This window comes from Amblyraja radiata, chromosome 15 (genome assembly GCF_010909765.2).
Source record: "Amblyraja radiata isolate CabotCenter1 chromosome 15, sAmbRad1.1.pri, whole genome shotgun sequence".
In the NCBI taxonomy this organism is placed as follows: domain Eukaryota; kingdom Metazoa; phylum Chordata; class Chondrichthyes; order Rajiformes; family Rajidae; genus Amblyraja; species Amblyraja radiata.
In genome coordinates, this window is record NC_045970.1 from 39,943,458 (window position 1) to 39,961,981 (window position 18,524).

The window sequence follows — 18,524 nt, forward strand, 5'->3', positions numbered from 1 at the left end:
GGGCAGAGGGCAGGGGCCGGGGTCAGAGGGCGCGCCGCCAGAGAGGGGCGGGGCCAAGGGCGGCCGTTGCCGTGGAGACGGGCAGCCCGATGCAAGATGGCGGCGCGGGGCTGGCTGGAGAGTCTGCGGGGAGCGAAGAAAACAGCGGTGGTGCAGGAAGGTGAGTGGAGGATGGGGAGAGGGGTGGTTGAAGGAAGGGAGGGAGGGAGTAAAGGAATCGAGAGAAAAAGGGGACGGATTTAGAGGGAGAGCGTGGATGGATGGATGGATGGAGGAGGAGGGGGTGTTAAGAAGAGGGAGAGGGGAGCGATAAAAGTTTATTGTCACGTGTACCGCGATACAGTGAAAAGTTTGAAAAGGAATAACTTTTAGTGGGAGATAAGGTCCAGTAAAGGATCTGGATGTAGTCCGCTGAAGAACTCTAAGCAGAGCATCACTCAGCACTGTGATGGTAGTGGACGTGCTAGTAGTCGAGATGCTGTTAGAGTCAGTGCATCTTTGTATGTGTTGATGTTTTGGAGATCTCTGATGCTGCCTGGTTACGGTATCCCTTGCTGTCTTGAAGAAAAACGAGTTAGAAAGTGCTAATGAAATGCCGTGCGGAATGAAATAATTTCCATGTTGGTAGCTTCTGGTTGACATGCCTGTGGGTGCTTGGGTTAACTGGATGTGGTCCTCCATCTTTAAATCAATAGTTGTATTCTTGATCTTGTGGAATGTTGTCAGTCTGATGAACCTGCGACGAGTAGTAGGTGGATGAAGTTTAAGGTCCTTTAACATGCTGGAGACTGGGCTCTGCCACTTGTAGTTGTTAGATATGAACCTTGCTGCTCTGTTTTGTACTGCCTGGATCTTATTGATGTTCCCTTGAATGAAAGGATCCAACACAGAGCAGCAATATTCAACATGTGGACATACAAGGCTTTTATATGCTTGGATCTTGACTTAACTTCTTTGGGTGCATTTTGCAGATTGCGACCTAGGAAGCCGATGACACTGTTGGCTTTGGCTGATGCCCCTTCCACATGCTTGTTCCATTAAATGTTTTCGGACAAAGTAACTCCTCTAAGTATTTATGACTAGAAACTGCCTGTAGCTGATGTCCAGAGAGTGTATAGGAATGATGGATTGATTTAGGTTTCGTAGTAAAAAGCATGACATTACATTTTTCCGGTTTGAACATCATTTGCCATTTCTTCTCCCATCGCTCCAATGAGCGCAGATCTGTTATTTCTCCAGATATTCTTCCACTTCTTCCCGGTTCCTGGTCTATGGGGTCTAGCAAGAGATGAGCCTTGGACAACTCCAGTCGGGTTCCTGGTTACATGGTGGGCGTGTAGGGCCTGCTGTCAAGTCTCTGCGGCTGGCTGGGAACTTCCAACCGGGAATCCCTCCAACACTTTGCGTGTTTTGCTCAAGATTCCAGCATCTGTAGTCTCTTGTACGTCATCTCTGCCACTTGTGTTGATTGTTACAATGGTTACTAACTCTGTTCCTGACTCCCCTGCAAACCCCTAGGTAAGAGGAAAGTCCATTATGTATTTACCGATGGTGCAGAAATGGTGGAAGAATATGAAATTTCCAGCGATCAACTAAAGGGTAAGAATTACATGCGTCCACTGGCAACTTGTTGGTTTGGTATCATTATTTAGTATTTGTTTTTCAATTGTATTAATCGTGCTTATAGAGTAAATAGGGGTAGTATTGGGTGATCAGTTGCAATTAATACCCAGTGATAATGCGTACGTTATGCTTGCCTTCATTGGTCGGGGCACTGAGCATAAGAGGCAGGAATTCATGATATAGCTTTATAGGACTTTGATTAAGCCACATTTCGAGTATTGCGTGCAGTTCTGGTCGCCCCATAGCAGCAAGAATGGAAAGGGTGCAGAGGAGGTTTACCAGAATGATGGCTGAATTAGGGTATTAGTTAGCTACAGGGAGAGGTTGGACTGACTTGGAATATTTTCTCTGGCATGCCAGAGGTTCCAGGGAGACCTGATTGAAGTATATCAAATTATGAGAGGCATAGAGAGAGTAGATAGTCGGAACCTTTTTCTCAGAATGGAAAAATCAAATAGCAGACCGTGTAGTTTTAAGGTGAGAGGGGCAAAGTTTAAAGGAGATGAGCACAATGTGTGGTGAGTGCCTGGAATGTGCTGCCGGAGGTGATGGTCGAGGCAGAAATGATAGTGGTGTCTAAGAGACCTATGGATATGCAGGGAATGGAGGAACATGGATTATATGCAGGCATATATAAATTGGCCTTTGCATCATGTTTTTTAATGGTACTCTTCGAATGTTCATTTTGAGACCTTTGCTTGTAGTCAGGAAGTGGAAGCAGAAGACCACACTGGGATCCCCTGGGCAGTGGCAATTCGAGGTGGGGGAAACGTATTCTCGACCTGCAGGGACCTTGGAGCAGCAGCTGATACACGAGAGTGGCAGCAGTGTAAGTATCTGGAGCAAGGGTTGTAAACAACTCTTAAAGTGCTCCGTATTCATCAGAGTGAGTACTGAACATACAGAAACGACTTGAGTTGGATTGGCTGATCATTTCTAGCCTCCATTGATTAAAAAAGACAAAATAACATAAGAAATAAAGGTGCAGAGGGATGTGGGTTAAATGCGGGCAAATGGGACTAGCATCTTGGGCATCTTGGTTGGCATGAAAGAATTGGGCCGAATAGCCTGTTCCTGTGCTGAATAACTCTAAAGTTATTCGGTTCTGTGAGTTTGTTTCACCATCTAAAAGTGTTTATGTCTATTGCCACACGTACTTACAACAGAAGTGCAATTATTACTTGCTGCAGCTTAACACGACCATTAACACAATAATAATGTTATGTAGTTTTCCTTTATGCCAGAAACACATCCCACGGTTCTCAATATCCCCTATCCACCCCCCCCCCCCCCCCACCAGCACCGACAGAAGATGTATGGGTTAGTTTCTTCCCTCTTAAGCCCTTCCCTGTTTAAGTAACGCCACCTCTCATTGTTCTAAACCTCAGAGAGTATATCCTTTCTAAAGTTAATTTGTTTGTTTTGTTAATCTTGCAGCCAATTTTCACACGGCAGGACACCAAGACCTGCTTCCAGTGGCGGATTCGGAATATACCGTACCCCAAGAACGTGTACACAGTAACCGTTGATTCAGACCAGCGATGCTGCATCGTGAGGACCTCGAACAAAAAGTAATCAATCAAATTACAACATTATCATCCCTATCCACGATGCACTGGATGTCCCATTTCCACCCCCCCCATGGCGACCAGCATTCACGGAAGGCCTCAAGTCCTCAGGGACACTGTGTGTTCCCTCTCCAGCAGCATACAGACACGGGCGTGGGCCAATTAGTTTACTTTGCTGCTGTTACAATTCTACAACAACCCCATGCCCATGGTTCCTCTCCTCATTCAGACTCCCATTGATGATTAGTTTAGAGATACAGCATGGAAGCAGGTCCTTTGGCCCACATAGTCCATGCTGACCATTGATCAAGTTCACACTAGTTCTATGTTAACCCACTCCCTTCACATTAGAGACAATTTTCTTTTACAGAGGGCCAATAAACCTACACATCCGCACGTCTTTGGAACGTGGGAGGAAACTAGAGCACCCGTAAGAAACCCACGCAGTCACAGGGAGAATGTGCAAACTCCACGCACAGACAGCACCTGAGGTTAGGCTCGAACCCGGGTCTCTGGCGTTCTGAGGCAGCAGCTCTACCCGCTGCGCCACTGTGCCGCCCACATATGTAGGAAGCATCTGTGGAAGTTTGATCTGGTGGACGTGGACAGGGTAAACGGCAGAGTGTGAGTAACCTCGATGCTTCTTGTGCTAGACATTTATTTGCCTTCCAAATATATTGAGTAAGTTGTTCTCCATAGCCTCCTGTGACAGGGAATTCCACAGGTTCACTATCACCTGATGAAATTCTGCGTGCCTCCATCCCAAATGTCATACCTTGTATCCTGAGATCAAACAAATCTCCTCTGCCTACATGTGATCTGTATCCATCCATTCTCTACATATCCATGTGCCTATGTAAATGCCTCTTTAAATGCCACTACCGTATCTGCCTCCTCCACCATCACTTGCAACACGTTCTAGGCATCTACCACTCTCTGTGTCAAAAAAAACGTGCCCTGCACATCTTTACATTTTCCCACTTGGACCTTAAATCTATGCCCGGTTGTATTTTCCACCCTGGGAATAAGGTTCTGAATGTCTACCCTATCTATGCCACTCATAATTTTATGTGGCATTATTATGTTTTCTCTCGCCCTCTGATGATCCCAGTTGGGTCCCTGGAAGGGGCGATAAGGGTACTCCAGTTTCCTCCCACATCCCAAAGACGTGCGGGTTTGTAGGTTAATTACCCCTAATGTGTAGGGAGTGGATGAGAAAGTGGGATAACATAGAGCAAGTGATCGATGGTTGGCGTGGACTAGTGGGCCAAAGGGGCTGTTTCTGTGCTGTGTCTTTCAATTTAAAAAAAGTGATTAGACCTCAAAACCACTTGGTGTTTATATCAGAATCCCAGCATTCATTTGTGTTGATAGGGTAGATCTCTGGCTGCGGAGCTGGTTAAACCCATGGCTGGTTTAGAGAGGGAGGCCATTCCCATTTGAGGACCAGGGTCGGAGGTTTGAGGGGATGAGAAGATGCATTGGGATATCCTGGGGGGAGTATCAGTACGTTCAGATGCAAGTTGTTTCTCTTTGTGTTAACACTGTCAACACGAGGCAGATATTAATAGGTCCTTGATTAGTAAGCATGTCAAAGGTTATGGGGAGAAGGCAGGAGAATGGGGTTGAGAGGGAAAAATAGATCAGCCATGATTGAATGTAGGTACAGGTACTCAATGGGCCAAACTGCCTAATTCTGCTCCTAGGTCTTATAAATGCAAGTTTTCTGTTGTTGAGAGTGACGTGGGCTCTTTCTTGTCTCCAGGTATTACAAGAAGTTTAATGTTGCCGATATGGACCGATGCAACCTCCCTCTGGACAGCTCAGCACTCAGCTTCACTCATGCTAACAATACCCTCATTATCACGGTAAGCACTTTGCATCACCCATCCGCATCCCCCACAGATGCTGCCAGTCCCGCTGCGTTACTCCAACCTTCCATGCACAGACTGAGAGCACAGGTAGAGAGCAGCCTCATCGTATTCGGCTGGCCCAGCTGCTTCAGATGATTTTTAAATCATTCAACGTCGGGCAGGTCAGCGACTCCTCTGGATTTACAGAAGGAGTAGTGGCGAAAATAATCCAGGAGAGAATCTAAGGCCACAAATTCAGAACCGTGTCCAATTGTGGACAATTCAGGCCACGGGAGTGGAGGAAGAAAAGTGGTTCTTTTCCCCCTTCTCCTTCCACCTATATCCCATACTCTGACTTCAAATGTCATGCCTCTTGTATCCGTAGTATAGAAACAGGGAACAGCCAATGGTGGTTAATACACAAAAGGACACCAAGTGCTGAAGTAACTCAGCAGGTCAGGCAGCATCTCTGGAGAAACTGGATAGGTGACGTTTTGGGTTGAGACCTACTGAGTTACTCCAACACTCTGTGTTCTTTTGCCTTTTCTCTCCTTATCTCACGACCTTCTGGCTTTTCGTCTCTGGCTTTTGTCCAACCATCAGCCCATCAACCCCCTCAACTATATCCACCTATCACTCACCCGGCTTTGTCCTGCCCCCACCTCTCTTCCAGTATTCTCTCACCTACTACACTCAGTCTGAAGAATGGTCCTGACCCAAAACATCATCTATCCAATGCCTTCAAGAGATGCTCCCCGAACCATTGTTACTACAGCACTTTGTGTGTTTTTTGTAAACCAGCATCTGCATTTCCTTGTATCGACAAAGTGGTGGCGATGCGTGTGGTTGAGAGCGGAATGGTGTTAACGCCTGAAGGGACGGGCTGGCTGGGTGGGTGCTGACTGTAAATGTGTTCACTGGATATTTTCCCCTCCCATCAGTATCAAAAGCCGACAGCAATCCTGCAGCTGGAGCAGGAGGTGCAGCAGGAACTGAAGAAGATGAAGGTGGCAGAGGATGGAGATGTGCAGTGTAAAACACAGTGATCCTCAGCACTGGTATCTGCCTCCACAGGCAACGCGTAGGGAGAAGGCACAAACCTGTGGTCGCACCCACTATTTCAAATCCACCTTCCAGTTGTATATTTAAAATCCCATTAAAGTTCTGCTAGTTTTTGAATATAGAATGTCTTCATTTTATGGTGGTCATAGTAAATTCTACCAACATTTAGTTTATTGTCACATGTACCAAGGTACAGTGAAAAGCTTTTTGTTGCATGCTATCTGGTCAGAGGAAAGACTACATGATTACAATCAAGCTGTCCACAGTGTGCAGATACATGATAAAGGGAATAACGTTTAGTGCAAGGTAAAGTTTGATTTAAGATAGTCCGAGAAGCTCAGGACCGTTCTCTAGTTGTTGGTAGGATGGTTCAGTTGCCTAATAACAGCTGGGAAGAAACTGTTCCTGAACCTGGAGCTGTGCGTTTTTACACTTCTGTACCTCTTGCCTGATGGGAGAGGGGAGAAGAGGGAGTGGTGAGACTGGCCCTTGATTATGTTGGTGGCTTCGTTGAGGCAGCGTGAAATGTAAATGGGAGGGAGGTAGGTTTATGTGATTATCCTGGCTGTGTCCACACTTCTCCGCAATTTCTTGCAGTCTTGGATGGAGCTGTTCCCAAACCAAGCTGTGATGCATCCGATAAAATGCTTTCTACATTTGATATTGTCATGACATTTGTTTCCCAAGCCCTCAAAGCCCTTCATGGTGTCAAATCAGTCACTTGCTGGGATACCTCACTCCGTGTAGTAGCTCTCACAAAGAGTCAGTCATAAAATAGGGACACAGGTCCTTCAGCCCTCCGAGTCCATGGAGCAGAATGAGGCCATTAGACCAGCGATCACCTGTAAACTAGGGTTATCCTACACACTAGGACCTACAAATCTGTAGGTCTTTGGTCTATGGGAGAAAAACAGAGCACACGTAGGAAACCCATGCGGTCACGGGGAGAACGTACAAACTCCATACAGACCTCATTGAACCCGGGTCTCTGGTGCTGTGAGGCAGCGACTACCACTGCACACAGTTTGCATACTGTGGGCTAGTCCTATTTAGCACATAGACCTCTAGACCTTTTCTATCCAAATGACTTTCAAAAGTCATAATTGTATGTACTTCTGTACAAACCAGCTGTTGCTTTTGCTTGCATTACAACATGAGATAACTGATAGATCAGGCTGTGTCGCTTGCAAATGCAAGGTTTTTTATTATTTTTTAATTGCATTCAAACATCCGAACACTGGTGCAGCCTTTAGCACCTTCCGACTACACAAATCCAGTTACAGATGACGCTTTGAGCGAATGGACAACCTCATTCACTAGTCATATAAAAGTTATTGCAAATAAAGAACACTCTATTTCATATATTAAAAAATGCCACAGAAGGTGATTTTTAAAGACTGCAGAGCTGGAAGGGTGAAGGAGTGGTGTCTGTTCCAAATGCATCATCTGCCAGTGTGCTGGGCGGACCTTGACTTCAGGTGCACTGTCCTGGATATGTCTCGATTGGTGTCTGGGGTTCTTTACCTGGCAAGCCCCAAGGCTTGGAGGATGTGAAGTCCAGTGTGTAAAGTGCATTGGCTAAGGCAGCATAGAGGTGGGAGGTAGTAAACCGGAGGCAGTACACGGGACTGCTGCTGGGGGAGGAGAGGAAGAACATCTGGTGGAAGAGGAAACAACAACAGTTAGTTCGGAAACGTGCCTGCTCCGATTTGTGCCCAGTTTGTCATTTTTGATGGATTGAAAGATAGAGCAAGAAGCTGTTCCTGCGTCTGGTGATGCGCACATTTCAAGTTTCTGTTCCTTCAGCCGGATGGGAATGGGGAGAAGAAGCTGTGACCGGGATGGGATAAGTTTAATTCAGTTTAGTTCTGAGATACAGCATGGAAACAAGCCCCTCGGCCCACCAAGCCCACGCCGAACATCGATCAACTATTCACACTGGTTTCTATGTTATCCCACTTTCTCATCCACCCCCTAAGGGTCAGGCAACATCACTGGAGAAAAGGAGCTGGTGACATTACGGGTCGTGTCCCTTCTTCAGACAGTCAGGAGAGAGAAACGAGAGATATAATAATGTCTCAAAGCCAGCAACGATGATCAAGGAATGGTAGAGCCTACAATGGTCCATTGTTGGCTGTGGGAAAGGTGATATGATTACTAGAGTGGGGGGTGGATGAAGAGAGAGGAGATGTAAGGGTTACTTTAAGTTAGAGATATCAATATTAATACTGATGGGCTGTAAGGTGTTCAAGCAAAATATGAGGTGCTGTTCCTCCAATTTGCGTTTGGCAAAGGAAAAAGGAAGTTATGCTTTCAATGGTTCGAAACCCTGTCAGGGTCCCTTGCCTCAACAACTGATGATGTGAAGACAACCCTCAGAGAAGAGAGTAAGTTGACTCCTTTCCCGAGGATGCCAGTCGCCATTATCCACCCAAAACCGCGTCTTGTTGGTGCCAGGGTGGTTTTGTTGGGTATTGCTGCCTGGCCTGCAGTGGGAAGGATATGGGTCCAATTACCAGGTGTTTACAATGGGACTCCTCTAAGGGTCATCACTTTGTTGTGGTGGAGATGCCTGCGTGATGCTGAGATCAGTGTGGAGCTGTGCTGGCTGGGAGCACGAGGGGGAGGTTCCTGACCAAGCGCGGCCCTAAAAGATCTCGGCGGAGGATGGTGTCTGGTCGGTGGGTGGGGACCACAACGGCTGAGAAGGCGGCAGCAGGGAGAGACTCCCAACCGTGGTGGATTCCATGCTGTTTAACCCAGGCCAGTCTCTGTCTGGGACCGTGTGATGGTTGTCCGTGCACCAGGCTCCCCACGGTAAAGACATCACCCATGGGCGTGCGCCTGGAGGGACAGAACGCCTGTGGCTTCAGGATCAGCCATCTTCAAATCCACAGACAGGACCCACCGGGACAATCACACTCCGGGTGATCATGGATGATTTGGTCAAACTCTCTGCCACACCCATCCTACCTGGAGGCTCTTTGACTGCCTCCTGTCCCAGAGGCGGACCACCCCATAGTGCGAGGAGCCACTGGCGATCATGTAGTTCCCGTCGGTCTGCAGGCAGTAGAGAGCGCTGTCGTGGGGCTCCTCCCATTCCATCACACAGCGCCTGTTACAGAAGGGGCAGGTTAGAACTGAGAATGCGTCATTTGGGCAGCACCTTGGTGCAGCTGGCAGAGGTTTTTCTGTTGCGTGCTATCCAGTCAGTGAAATGACTACATGATTAAAAACAAGTCGTCCACAGTGTGCATATACAGGATAAATTGAATAAAATAACCTTTAGTGCAAGATCTAGTCCTGTAAAGTCCCATTCAAAGGTGTCTAATGAGGTAGATGGTAACTCAGGGCTGCTCACTGGTTGATGATAGGATGGCTCGGTTACCTGATAACAGCTGGGAAAAACTGTCCCTGAATCTGGGAGCTCCCCTTCTCTGGCGGCTCCTTCCATATACCCACCACCCTCTGAACGAAAGTTTTTATCTAGTCATTCATATGGGGCGGCACTGCGGCGCAGCGGTAGAATTGCTGCCTCATCAGCGCCAGATCCTGGATTCGATCCTGGGTGTGCAGTCTGTACGCAGTTTGTACATCCTGTGACCGTGTGGGTTTTCTCCTGGTGCTCCAGTTTCCTCCCTCACTACAAAGACATGCATGCAGGTGTGTAGTCTAATTGGCTTCTGTAAATTGTCCCCAGCGTGTAGGATAGTGCTCGTATATGGGGTGATCGCTGGCCGGTGTGAATGGTGGGCTCAAGGGCCTGTTTCAGCGCTGTATCTCTAAAGTTGAAAAGTCTAAATCAGCCACCTCAGAGTGGGTGTGTTTGCAAGAGTATGAATCACCCTGGCTATCCAGCAGATGGCAGCATTATCCCACAGGGAGAGAGAATCACAGCGCTGTACCACTACACGCTCTCATCACACAGGCCTGGGTTCCCTGCAGGTGAATCCCCCTGTCTCCCCAGAGCCTGTTTCTGTGCTGTATGAATCCGTGACTGGCTGGGAAATGGCTTGGGGCATCTCATGGCCGTGGAACAGACAAGCCCAAAGCACGGCTCTTGCTTTTTGAAAGCGAGCGTGTGCAGATAGAGAGGAGCGGGGAGCGGTGCTCGGAGGCTGTAGAAGCTGGGCTTACCTGGTGCCGGCCCGTGTGTCCCATTGCCTGATGTAGGAATCGTACCCGCAACTCAGCACGACCGAGGGGCTCTCGTACACGATGTCCAGGACCCCGGCTCCCCTTCGGAAGTCTGACCCCAGGCTGCTCTCCAGATGGCCACTGGAATGGATCAGATACACAGCATTGATTAAGATGTCGTCAAGTTGGAAAGGGTGCAGAGAAGATTTACGAGGATGTTGCCAGTATTCGAGGGCCTAAGCTATAGGGAAATGTTAGGCAAGCTAAGACTTTATTCCTTGGAGGATGAGGGGTGATCTTATAGAGGTGCACAAAATCATGAGAGGAATAGATCAGGTAAACACAGGTGTATATATAAGGCAAATCAGGTAAAGGTCTATTACCCAGAGTATGGGGATTTGCGAACCAGAGGACATAGGTTTAAGGTGACGGGGGAAGATTTAATAGGAACCTGAGGGACAACGTTTTCACACAAAGGATGCTGGGTGTATAGAGCAAGTTGCAGGAGGAGATAGGGTCTCGATCCGAAATGTCACCTATTCCTTCTCTCCGTAGGTGCTGCCTCACCCGCTGAGTTTCTCCAGCATTTTTGTCTACTGCCAGAGGAGGTAGTTGAGACAGGTACTATTGTAAAATTTAAGAAACATTTAGACAGGTACATGGATAGGATAGGCTTAGAGGGATGTGCACCAAATGCAGGCAGGTGAGACTAGTGTAGATGTGGCATGTTGCTTTCTCTGTGCTTTCACCCTATCTATCCCCTCATGATTTTATACATCTCTATAAGATCACCCCTCAGCTTCCTGCACTCCAAGTTCTAATTTGCCCAACCTTTTCTTGCAGCTCAGGCCCTTTAGTTCTGGCAAAATCCTCATAAATCTTTTCTGCACTTTTTTCAGTTTATATCAGTGGCGTCAGGCTTTGTTAAACTGCTTTTCGTTATTCCCAATATCACTGAGAAACTATCATAGAACAGTACAGGATAGGAATGGGCCCTTCGGCCCACCGTGTCTATGCTGAACATGATGTTAAATTAATCTCCTTGCCTGCATGTAATCCATATCCCTTCATTCCTTGTGTATCAGTCTCGGTCTGAAGAAGTGTCTCGACCTGAAACGTTACCCATTCCTTCTTTCTAGAGATGCTGCCTGTCCCGTTGAGATACTGCAGCATTTTGTGTCTATCCCTGTGTATTCATGCGCCTGTCTAAAAGCCGCTTAAACACCACTGCCGTATCCTTTAGTCTCACCCGTGGTTGAGGGAAGACATTGTTTCAGTTTAATTTACTATTTTTACATGTACTGAGGTATAGTGAAAAGCTTTTTGTTGTGTGCTATCCAGTCAGCAAAAAGACTATACATGATTACAATCAAGTCGCCCACAGTGTACAGATACAAAATAAAGAAAATAATGTTTAGTGCAAGATAAAGTCCAGCAAAGTCTGATTAAAGATAGTCCGAGGGTCTCCATGAGGTAGATGGTAGCTCAGGACTGTTTTCTAGTTGGTGATGCGATGGTTTTGGTTGCCTGATAGCAGCTGGGAAGAAACTGTCCCTTAATTTGGAGGTGTGCATTTTCACACTTCTGTATCTGTTGCCTGATGGGAGAGGGGAGAAGTGGGAGTGACCGGGGTGAGACTCGTTCTTGATTATGCTGGTGGCCTTGCCGAGGCAACGTGAAGTCAAAGGACGAGAGGTTGGTTTGTGTGATGGTCTGGGCTACGTCCACAGCTCTCTGTAATTTCTTGGATGGAGCTGTTCCACAGGACAACGCTGACCGAAGTTTGCAAAACATTTTAAAGAGCAAGGCCGCAGCACACAGGCAAAATAAAAAGAGAGCGGTGACTATTTTATTTGACTGACCCGGCATATCAGCGGGGTCAGACTTTATTAAGATGGAGACCACACCAAAAGTTGGAGTGGAGCAGAGAGAAAAGGCCAGGCAATGTTAAAATATAAATAAACACCTTTGTCCGGGGGAAGGGTTTGCAAAAGGAGCTTATTAGTTGAGGCGAAGTGCTGGAGATCTAACACAGCGCCCCAATGCAGACGGAGCAGAGACTAACTACGCTGCTCTGATCACAGCTAATCACACACTGGGGGAGACCTGTCCCCACTCGCTTTCCAAAGAGAAGATTATTTAGAGTAACAATTTCTTTGTCAATGTTCAATTCTCCCCTTGGCCGTGACTGGGCATGTCTACATTGCACCTCGATACCTTGCCCCTAGCAACCAGCCAAAGTAGCTCAGCCGGCCCTGGCAACAGGCTCTTGTAAGCATCCCTTCACAAGCTTTATCGGCAAGTAGTTTGACTAATCCTTGACATTAACCTGCAGTGGAGTGTTATTGTGTTGCAGATTCTCCACGTTGGAGGTGACCCAAACCCACTGGAGTCAAGATTTTAACCCTTGCTGCACTGCCTTGCTCTCAGGGGCAGGGGAATTTTTGTTTAGTTTAGAGATACAGCGCAGAAACAGGCCCTTCGGCCCACCAAGTCCACGTCAACCAGCGATCCCCGCACACGAGCACTATCCGGCACACACTAGGGACAATTTACAATTATACCAAGCTAATTAACCTACAAACCTGTAAGTCTTTGGAGTGTGGGAGGAAACCAGAGCTCCCAGAGTAAACTCAAGCAGGTCACGGGGAGAACGTACAAACTCAGTCTAGTCAGTATCGAACCCGGGTCTCTGGCGCTGTAGGCAGCAACTCTACCGCTGCACCACCGTTCCGCCTTAACTCCCACAAATTAACGGTGATGAAAACAAATTGAATGTACGTAGCACAGCAAAACTTTACATAAAGTTTGATGGGCAGTCATGTCAGGAACCTGAGAGTCAAGAGTATAAAAACGTGTGAGAGGCACAGATTGAGTAGACGGTCAGAACCTTTTTTCAGGGTAGAAATGTTTCAAGGTGAGAGGGGCAACGTTTAAAGATGTGCAGGATGCTTTTTTTGTAAAAAAGAGTGTACACATAGAGTGTAAAGTAATGGTGGTTGCCTGGAACGCACCGGGCTGGTGCGTAAGGCAGATTCGATAGTGGCGTTTAAGAGGCTTTTGGAAAGGCGGGTCATGCAGGGAATGGAGGGAAACATGTATAAATTATGTGCAAGCAGATACGAGTTAGTTTTGGCATCATGGTCGGCTGGGATATTGAGCACTGAAGGGCCTGTTCTTGTGCTAAGTTCTATGCCCAAAGAGCATTTAATTGTCATGCACTGAAAGAGGAACGATGACATTCTTACTTGCTGCAGCTTAACAGGTTCATTAACGCAACAACGCACAGACAAATACGTAATCATCACCAATACAATACATTAATAATCAGGAACTAATTGATAACCAAGCAAAGACCATAGTCGAACTGAAACAGTATAGATAGAAGATCATAGTTGCTGAGGTAGGGTTGTGGTTAGGATTCAAGGTGGGTATTGTATCATTTTATTTACAGAGGACAATTAACCTACAAACCTTTGGGATGTGGGACGAAACCGGAGCACCTGGAGAAAACCCACATGGTCACAGAGAGAACATGCAAACTCTGTGCAGATAGCACCCATAGTTAGGATGGACCGCAGGTCTCTGGTGCTACAAGGCGATAACTCTACCGCTGCGCCACTTTGCCGACCGGGTCTCGGTCCGCGAGTGCTGGGTTGGTAGGTGGGCACACGGCAGTATCTGGGCTTGCCGCACCAGGGCACTGCTCGATAGCACCACCCCGGGGCAACAGAGCGACGCAAAGGACAATCCCTTATCGCAGCACCCGGTGGGTGCACTCAGAGCGCAGGACGAGATGGGACATGATACACGAGATTCAAAGGGAAAGAATCCTCAGTCAACACTTTGAACATCAAAAAAAAACCACAACCAGCATCACTTAGAGAAACGTATTCTGTGATTAAACACACAAACAGACGGGACTGCACAAACGCCTTGGGCCAGTGATACAGGGTCTTCCTCCGTCATCTCATGAAGAGCTGAAAACAGAAGAACAGAGAGAAAGAAGGGGGGGGGGGGAAGGGGGAGGGGGAGAGAGGTTGGGAGAAAAAGAGGGGAGGATAGAGGGGGGGAGAGAGAGGGGGGGAGAGAGCGGGGGGAGAGAGGAGGAGAGAGAGGGGGGAGAGAGCGGGGGGAGAGAGAGGGGGGAGAGAAAGCTGCCCATGCCAATCAAGTTCCATCTATGCTCGCACTAACGCTATCACCAACTAGAGAGCTACCATCTACCCCATTGGAGACCCTCGGTCTATCTTTAATCGGACTTTACTGGACTTGCACGAAACGTTATTTCCTTTGTCCTGTATCTGTACACTGTGAACAGCTTGATTGTAATCACATCTAGTCTTGCTGCTGCCTGGATAGCACGCAACAAAAAAGCTTTACAATGTGAGAGGGGCAAAGTTTAAAGGAGTTGTGCAGGGCAGGTTTTTTTTTTTTACACGCACTGCCGTGGTGGAGACAGATACCATAGTGGCGTTTAAGAGACGTGGATCAGCACATGGATATGTAGGGAATGGAGGGATATGGATTATTGTTTTAGTTTTAGGGATACAGTGTGATAACAGGCCCTTCGGCCCACCGAGTCCGCACCAACCAGCGATCACTCCATACTCTAGTTCAATCCTACACATTAGGGACAATTTACAGAAGCCAATTATCCTACAAACCTGCACGTCTTTGAAGTGTAGGACAAAATCGGAACACCCAGAGAAAACCCACGCGATCACAGGGGGTACGTACAAACTCCGTACAGACAGCACCTGTGTTTAGGATCGAACCCCGGTCTCTGGCGCTGCAAGGCAGCAACTCTACCGCTGCGCCACTGTGCCGCTCCGGATAACATGCAGGCAGATAAAAGTTGGCCTTAGAATCATGTTGGGAACGGATATTGTGGGCCGAAGGCTGCACTGTCCTGTGTTCTATATTGTGAAACTGTGAGCATTAATATGTATGACAATATATTCTATCGCAAGTAACATTCCTGTACATCTATTACATCATAGCATTATGAATTACAATGTTCAAAACAGCTGAATATGTTAATAACTCAGTACTCTAATTATTGAACACCGCGCTACACCAATAACACCGTTGTTTATACCATAAAACAATGGCATTGTAGCTGGATTGGGGGGGCTAGAGTTACAAGGCTGCCTATGATTTTCCTGGGGTTTGAGAGGTGACATGATAGAGGTATGTAAAAGTATAAGATGCAGAGATGGGTAGAAAGCCAGAGTGTGTTTCCCTGAGGGTCCACAACAGATTTAAGATGGGAAGGAGGAGGTTTAACGTTAGTGCGATCAGTTTATAGTCATATACTCCAGGGTGCAAAGAAACTTCCAAGTTTGTTTCAAATACAAATCAGCAAAATGGTACAAGATTAAAGACTGATCTGATGTAGTACAAAAATAAAGTGCACCAAAGGAATCACCGAATGAGGTAGAGTTGGGAGTATGGGTTTGAGTCAGCAACACTGGGAAGTGGGTGTGTAAAAGGCAATTAGTTCAGGAATCTGATAGCAGTGAGGAAGAAGCTGTTCTTATGTCTGAATGTCTGAGCTTCTGTATCTTCTCCCAGAGGTAGAAGAGAGGAAAGAGAATGGTCAGGATGTCAGCATCCTTGACGATACTTCCCGCCTTCCTCATGCAACACACCGTGAGGATGGACTGGAAGTGAGGGGCCTGTGATGGACTGGGCTGTGTTCACCGCTCTCTGCATGTTCAGGTGGTCAAGAGCAGAGCAGTTGCCAGAACAGGCTGAGATGCATCCCATCAGAATACTCTCTATAGCACATCTGTGGAAGTTCAGGAGAACCCTTGAAGACATGCCGAATTTTCTAGGATGCTTAAGAAAGTAAATACGCTGATGAGCTTTGTAGATCACTACATCAGTGTGAGGGGACCAGGTTAGGTGGATGCCCAGGAACCTGAAGCTGTCGACCATCTCTACAGCAGCTCCGATGATGCGGATGGGGTTGTGTTCTCTCCCTTGCTTCCCGAGGCCACCAACCAATTCTTTTGTCTTGTTGATGCTAAGGGTTATGTTATTCTGACACCATGATACAAGGGTCCTGAACTGTTTTTTTGTACTCTGTCTCATCATTGGTGTTGATCTGGCCGATGACACTGGCATCATCGGTGACCTTAAAGCTTGAGCTGTCGCCGTTATCAGTGTACATGGAGCAGACCAAGAGACTGAGCAAACACCTGAAGAGCATCATTGATGAGGGTTCAAAGAAAGAACCAAAGTGCTGGAGTAACTCAGCAGGTCAAGGCAACATCTCTGGAGAACATGGGTAGCTGACATTTTGAATCGGGGAAGGGTTCCGACCCAAACTGTCGCCTATCCATGTTCTCCGGAGATGCTGCCTGATTTGCTGAGTCACTCCAGCACTTTGGGTCTTTTTTGGTAAACCAGCATCTGCAGTTCCTTGTTTCTACATTGTCGAGGGTTAGGTGGAGGAAATGTTTCGACCAATTCTGCAAGTCAGGAAGTTCAGAAGCTGATTGCAGATCTTCTACGCAGAACTCACTTCTTTCAACCATTAAAGACTTTGAAGAAACATGAATAGCTTGAACAACAAATAAATGTAATCAAATAGTAGAGGTTTGTCTAACGAGGTGATGCTTAAGCAGGTGGAGTGAACAAATGTTGATGGCCGTGGCTGGAGAGGGAGTGAGGAGACACTGGTTGGCCAGATGCCCCACACCAGCCTGGCTGGTGAGATGGATGCCTTGGAACGTGAAGCTGTTTTGGGGGATACCCCCATGTTGCCCTGGACTCATCCACCGGGAGGACATGAAAAGTTCCAGATGCAAATTAAGTGAGTCCTGTCATTTCAGTGGTGTTTGATATTTCTTTTAAAAATAAAAGATGTGAGAGAGAAAGTCCAGGGAGGGAAGGAATTTGATATCTTCACAATTTCAACAAAGCACTCTCACTGCGAGGCTCCCTTTTTATTCTTGCAAAGCTGTTTTTTTGTCCTCAGCAACAACGTTTCAAAGGCTTTGTGCCAAACACGCACCTTTCAAAACAACCCGGGGTCCGTCTGACTATATCTGTACAGTTCCCTCTGGCGAAGGAAAGAACTGCAGATGCTGGTTTACACCGAATGCTGGAGTAACTCAGCGGGTCAGGCAGCATCTTTGGAGAAAAAGAATAGGTGATGTTTTTCGGGTCAGGACCCTTCTTCAGACTGTTTGACGAAGGATTCCAACCAGAAACATCTCCTATTATTTTTCTGCCTGACCCGCTGAGTCACTCCAGCATTTTGAGTTCAGTTTCCTCTGGTGTCCTGTGTACCCTACACGAGTCCTTGCAGGGTGTCACAATGCTAGCAGGCTGTGGTTCCAGGCGGAGAGTCTCGGCTTTCCCAACGGTTGGCACTGAGGGTCAAGATTAGGCCAAGGGGAATCAAAAAAGATAATTCAAAGGAGACACAAGGAACTGCAGAGGCTGGTTAACAAAACAAGACAAAGTGCTGGCGTAACTGGCCCTGGTTAGTAGGGCCGGAATTACAAGGAGAGGTTAAGCAGGCTACGACTCGATTCCTTGGAGCGTAGGAGGATGAGGGGTGATCTTATTGAGGTGTATGAGGAATAGATCGGGTAGACACACAGAGTATTTTGCCAGTATAGGGGAGTCGATGAATCAGAGGACACAGGATTTAGATGAAGAGGGAAAGATTTAATAGGAACCCGAGGGGTGACTTTTTTTAATACACAAAAGTTGGTGGCTATATGGAACAAGCTGCCGAAGGAAGTACTATCATTACGTTTCAGAATCCTTCGGACAGATACAAGGATAGGAAAGATTTAGAAGATTATGGCAGGTGGGATTTGTGTAGATGGGGCATGTTGGTCGGCGTGGGCAAGTTGGGCCGAAGGGCCTGTTTCCACACTGTATGTATGGCTCTATGACTATACGACTCTAATACTGGAACTGGAGCAGACCTTTCCACACCCCTTACCTGCTCCACCGTTCAATCAGTTTATGGCTGATCATTGGCACTTTCTCGCAATAACCCAAATCCTCCGATTTCCTGCATCTCTAAATGGATATAAAGAGTGGCATCAAAATGGAAGAGGAAGCTCTAATGAACAAAACCGAGTGCTAAGCATAAGTATGAGTCAGTCATTTAAAAGACCCTTGGACCGATACATGGATAGGAAAAGTTTGGAGGGATATGGGCCAGGCACAGGAGCTGGCTGCTCTTGAAAATGATGTCAGTCCTCTAGCTTTCACTTTGACCGTCTTCCCAACCAACTATTCACGCGCTTTT

General features: G+C 47.1%; 2 protein-coding genes across 2 annotated transcripts in view; one reads left to right on the forward strand and one right to left on the reverse strand.

The window, feature by feature from the left end:
* Positions 1-30: 30 nt before the first annotated feature.
* dpcd (deleted in primary ciliary dyskinesia homolog (mouse)) lies at positions 31-6,227 on the forward strand. The gene is made up of 6 exons (XM_033034166.1): positions 31-160; positions 1,519-1,599; positions 2,328-2,452; positions 3,061-3,194; positions 4,957-5,059; positions 5,986-6,227. The coding sequence occupies exons 1-6, from the start codon at positions 97-99 to the stop codon at positions 6,088-6,090; spliced, it is 612 nt and encodes a 203-aa protein (XP_032890057.1). The 5' UTR covers positions 31-96; the 3' UTR covers positions 6,091-6,227.
* A 1,049-nt stretch (positions 6,228-7,276) lies between these two features.
* fbxw4 (F-box and WD repeat domain containing 4) overlaps positions 7,277-18,524 on the reverse strand; it is a 93,190-nt gene continuing 81,942 nt past the window's right edge. Inside the window, exons 7-9 of the mRNA XM_033034167.1 lie at positions 10,244-10,384; positions 9,080-9,221; positions 7,277-7,763 (exon numbers count right to left, since the gene is read on the reverse strand). Of these exons, the coding sequence (XP_032890058.1) occupies positions 7,581-7,763; positions 9,080-9,221; positions 10,244-10,384 (466 nt within the window). The 3' untranslated portion in view covers positions 7,277-7,580. The remainder of the gene's footprint in view (positions 7,764-9,079; positions 9,222-10,243; positions 10,385-18,524) is intronic.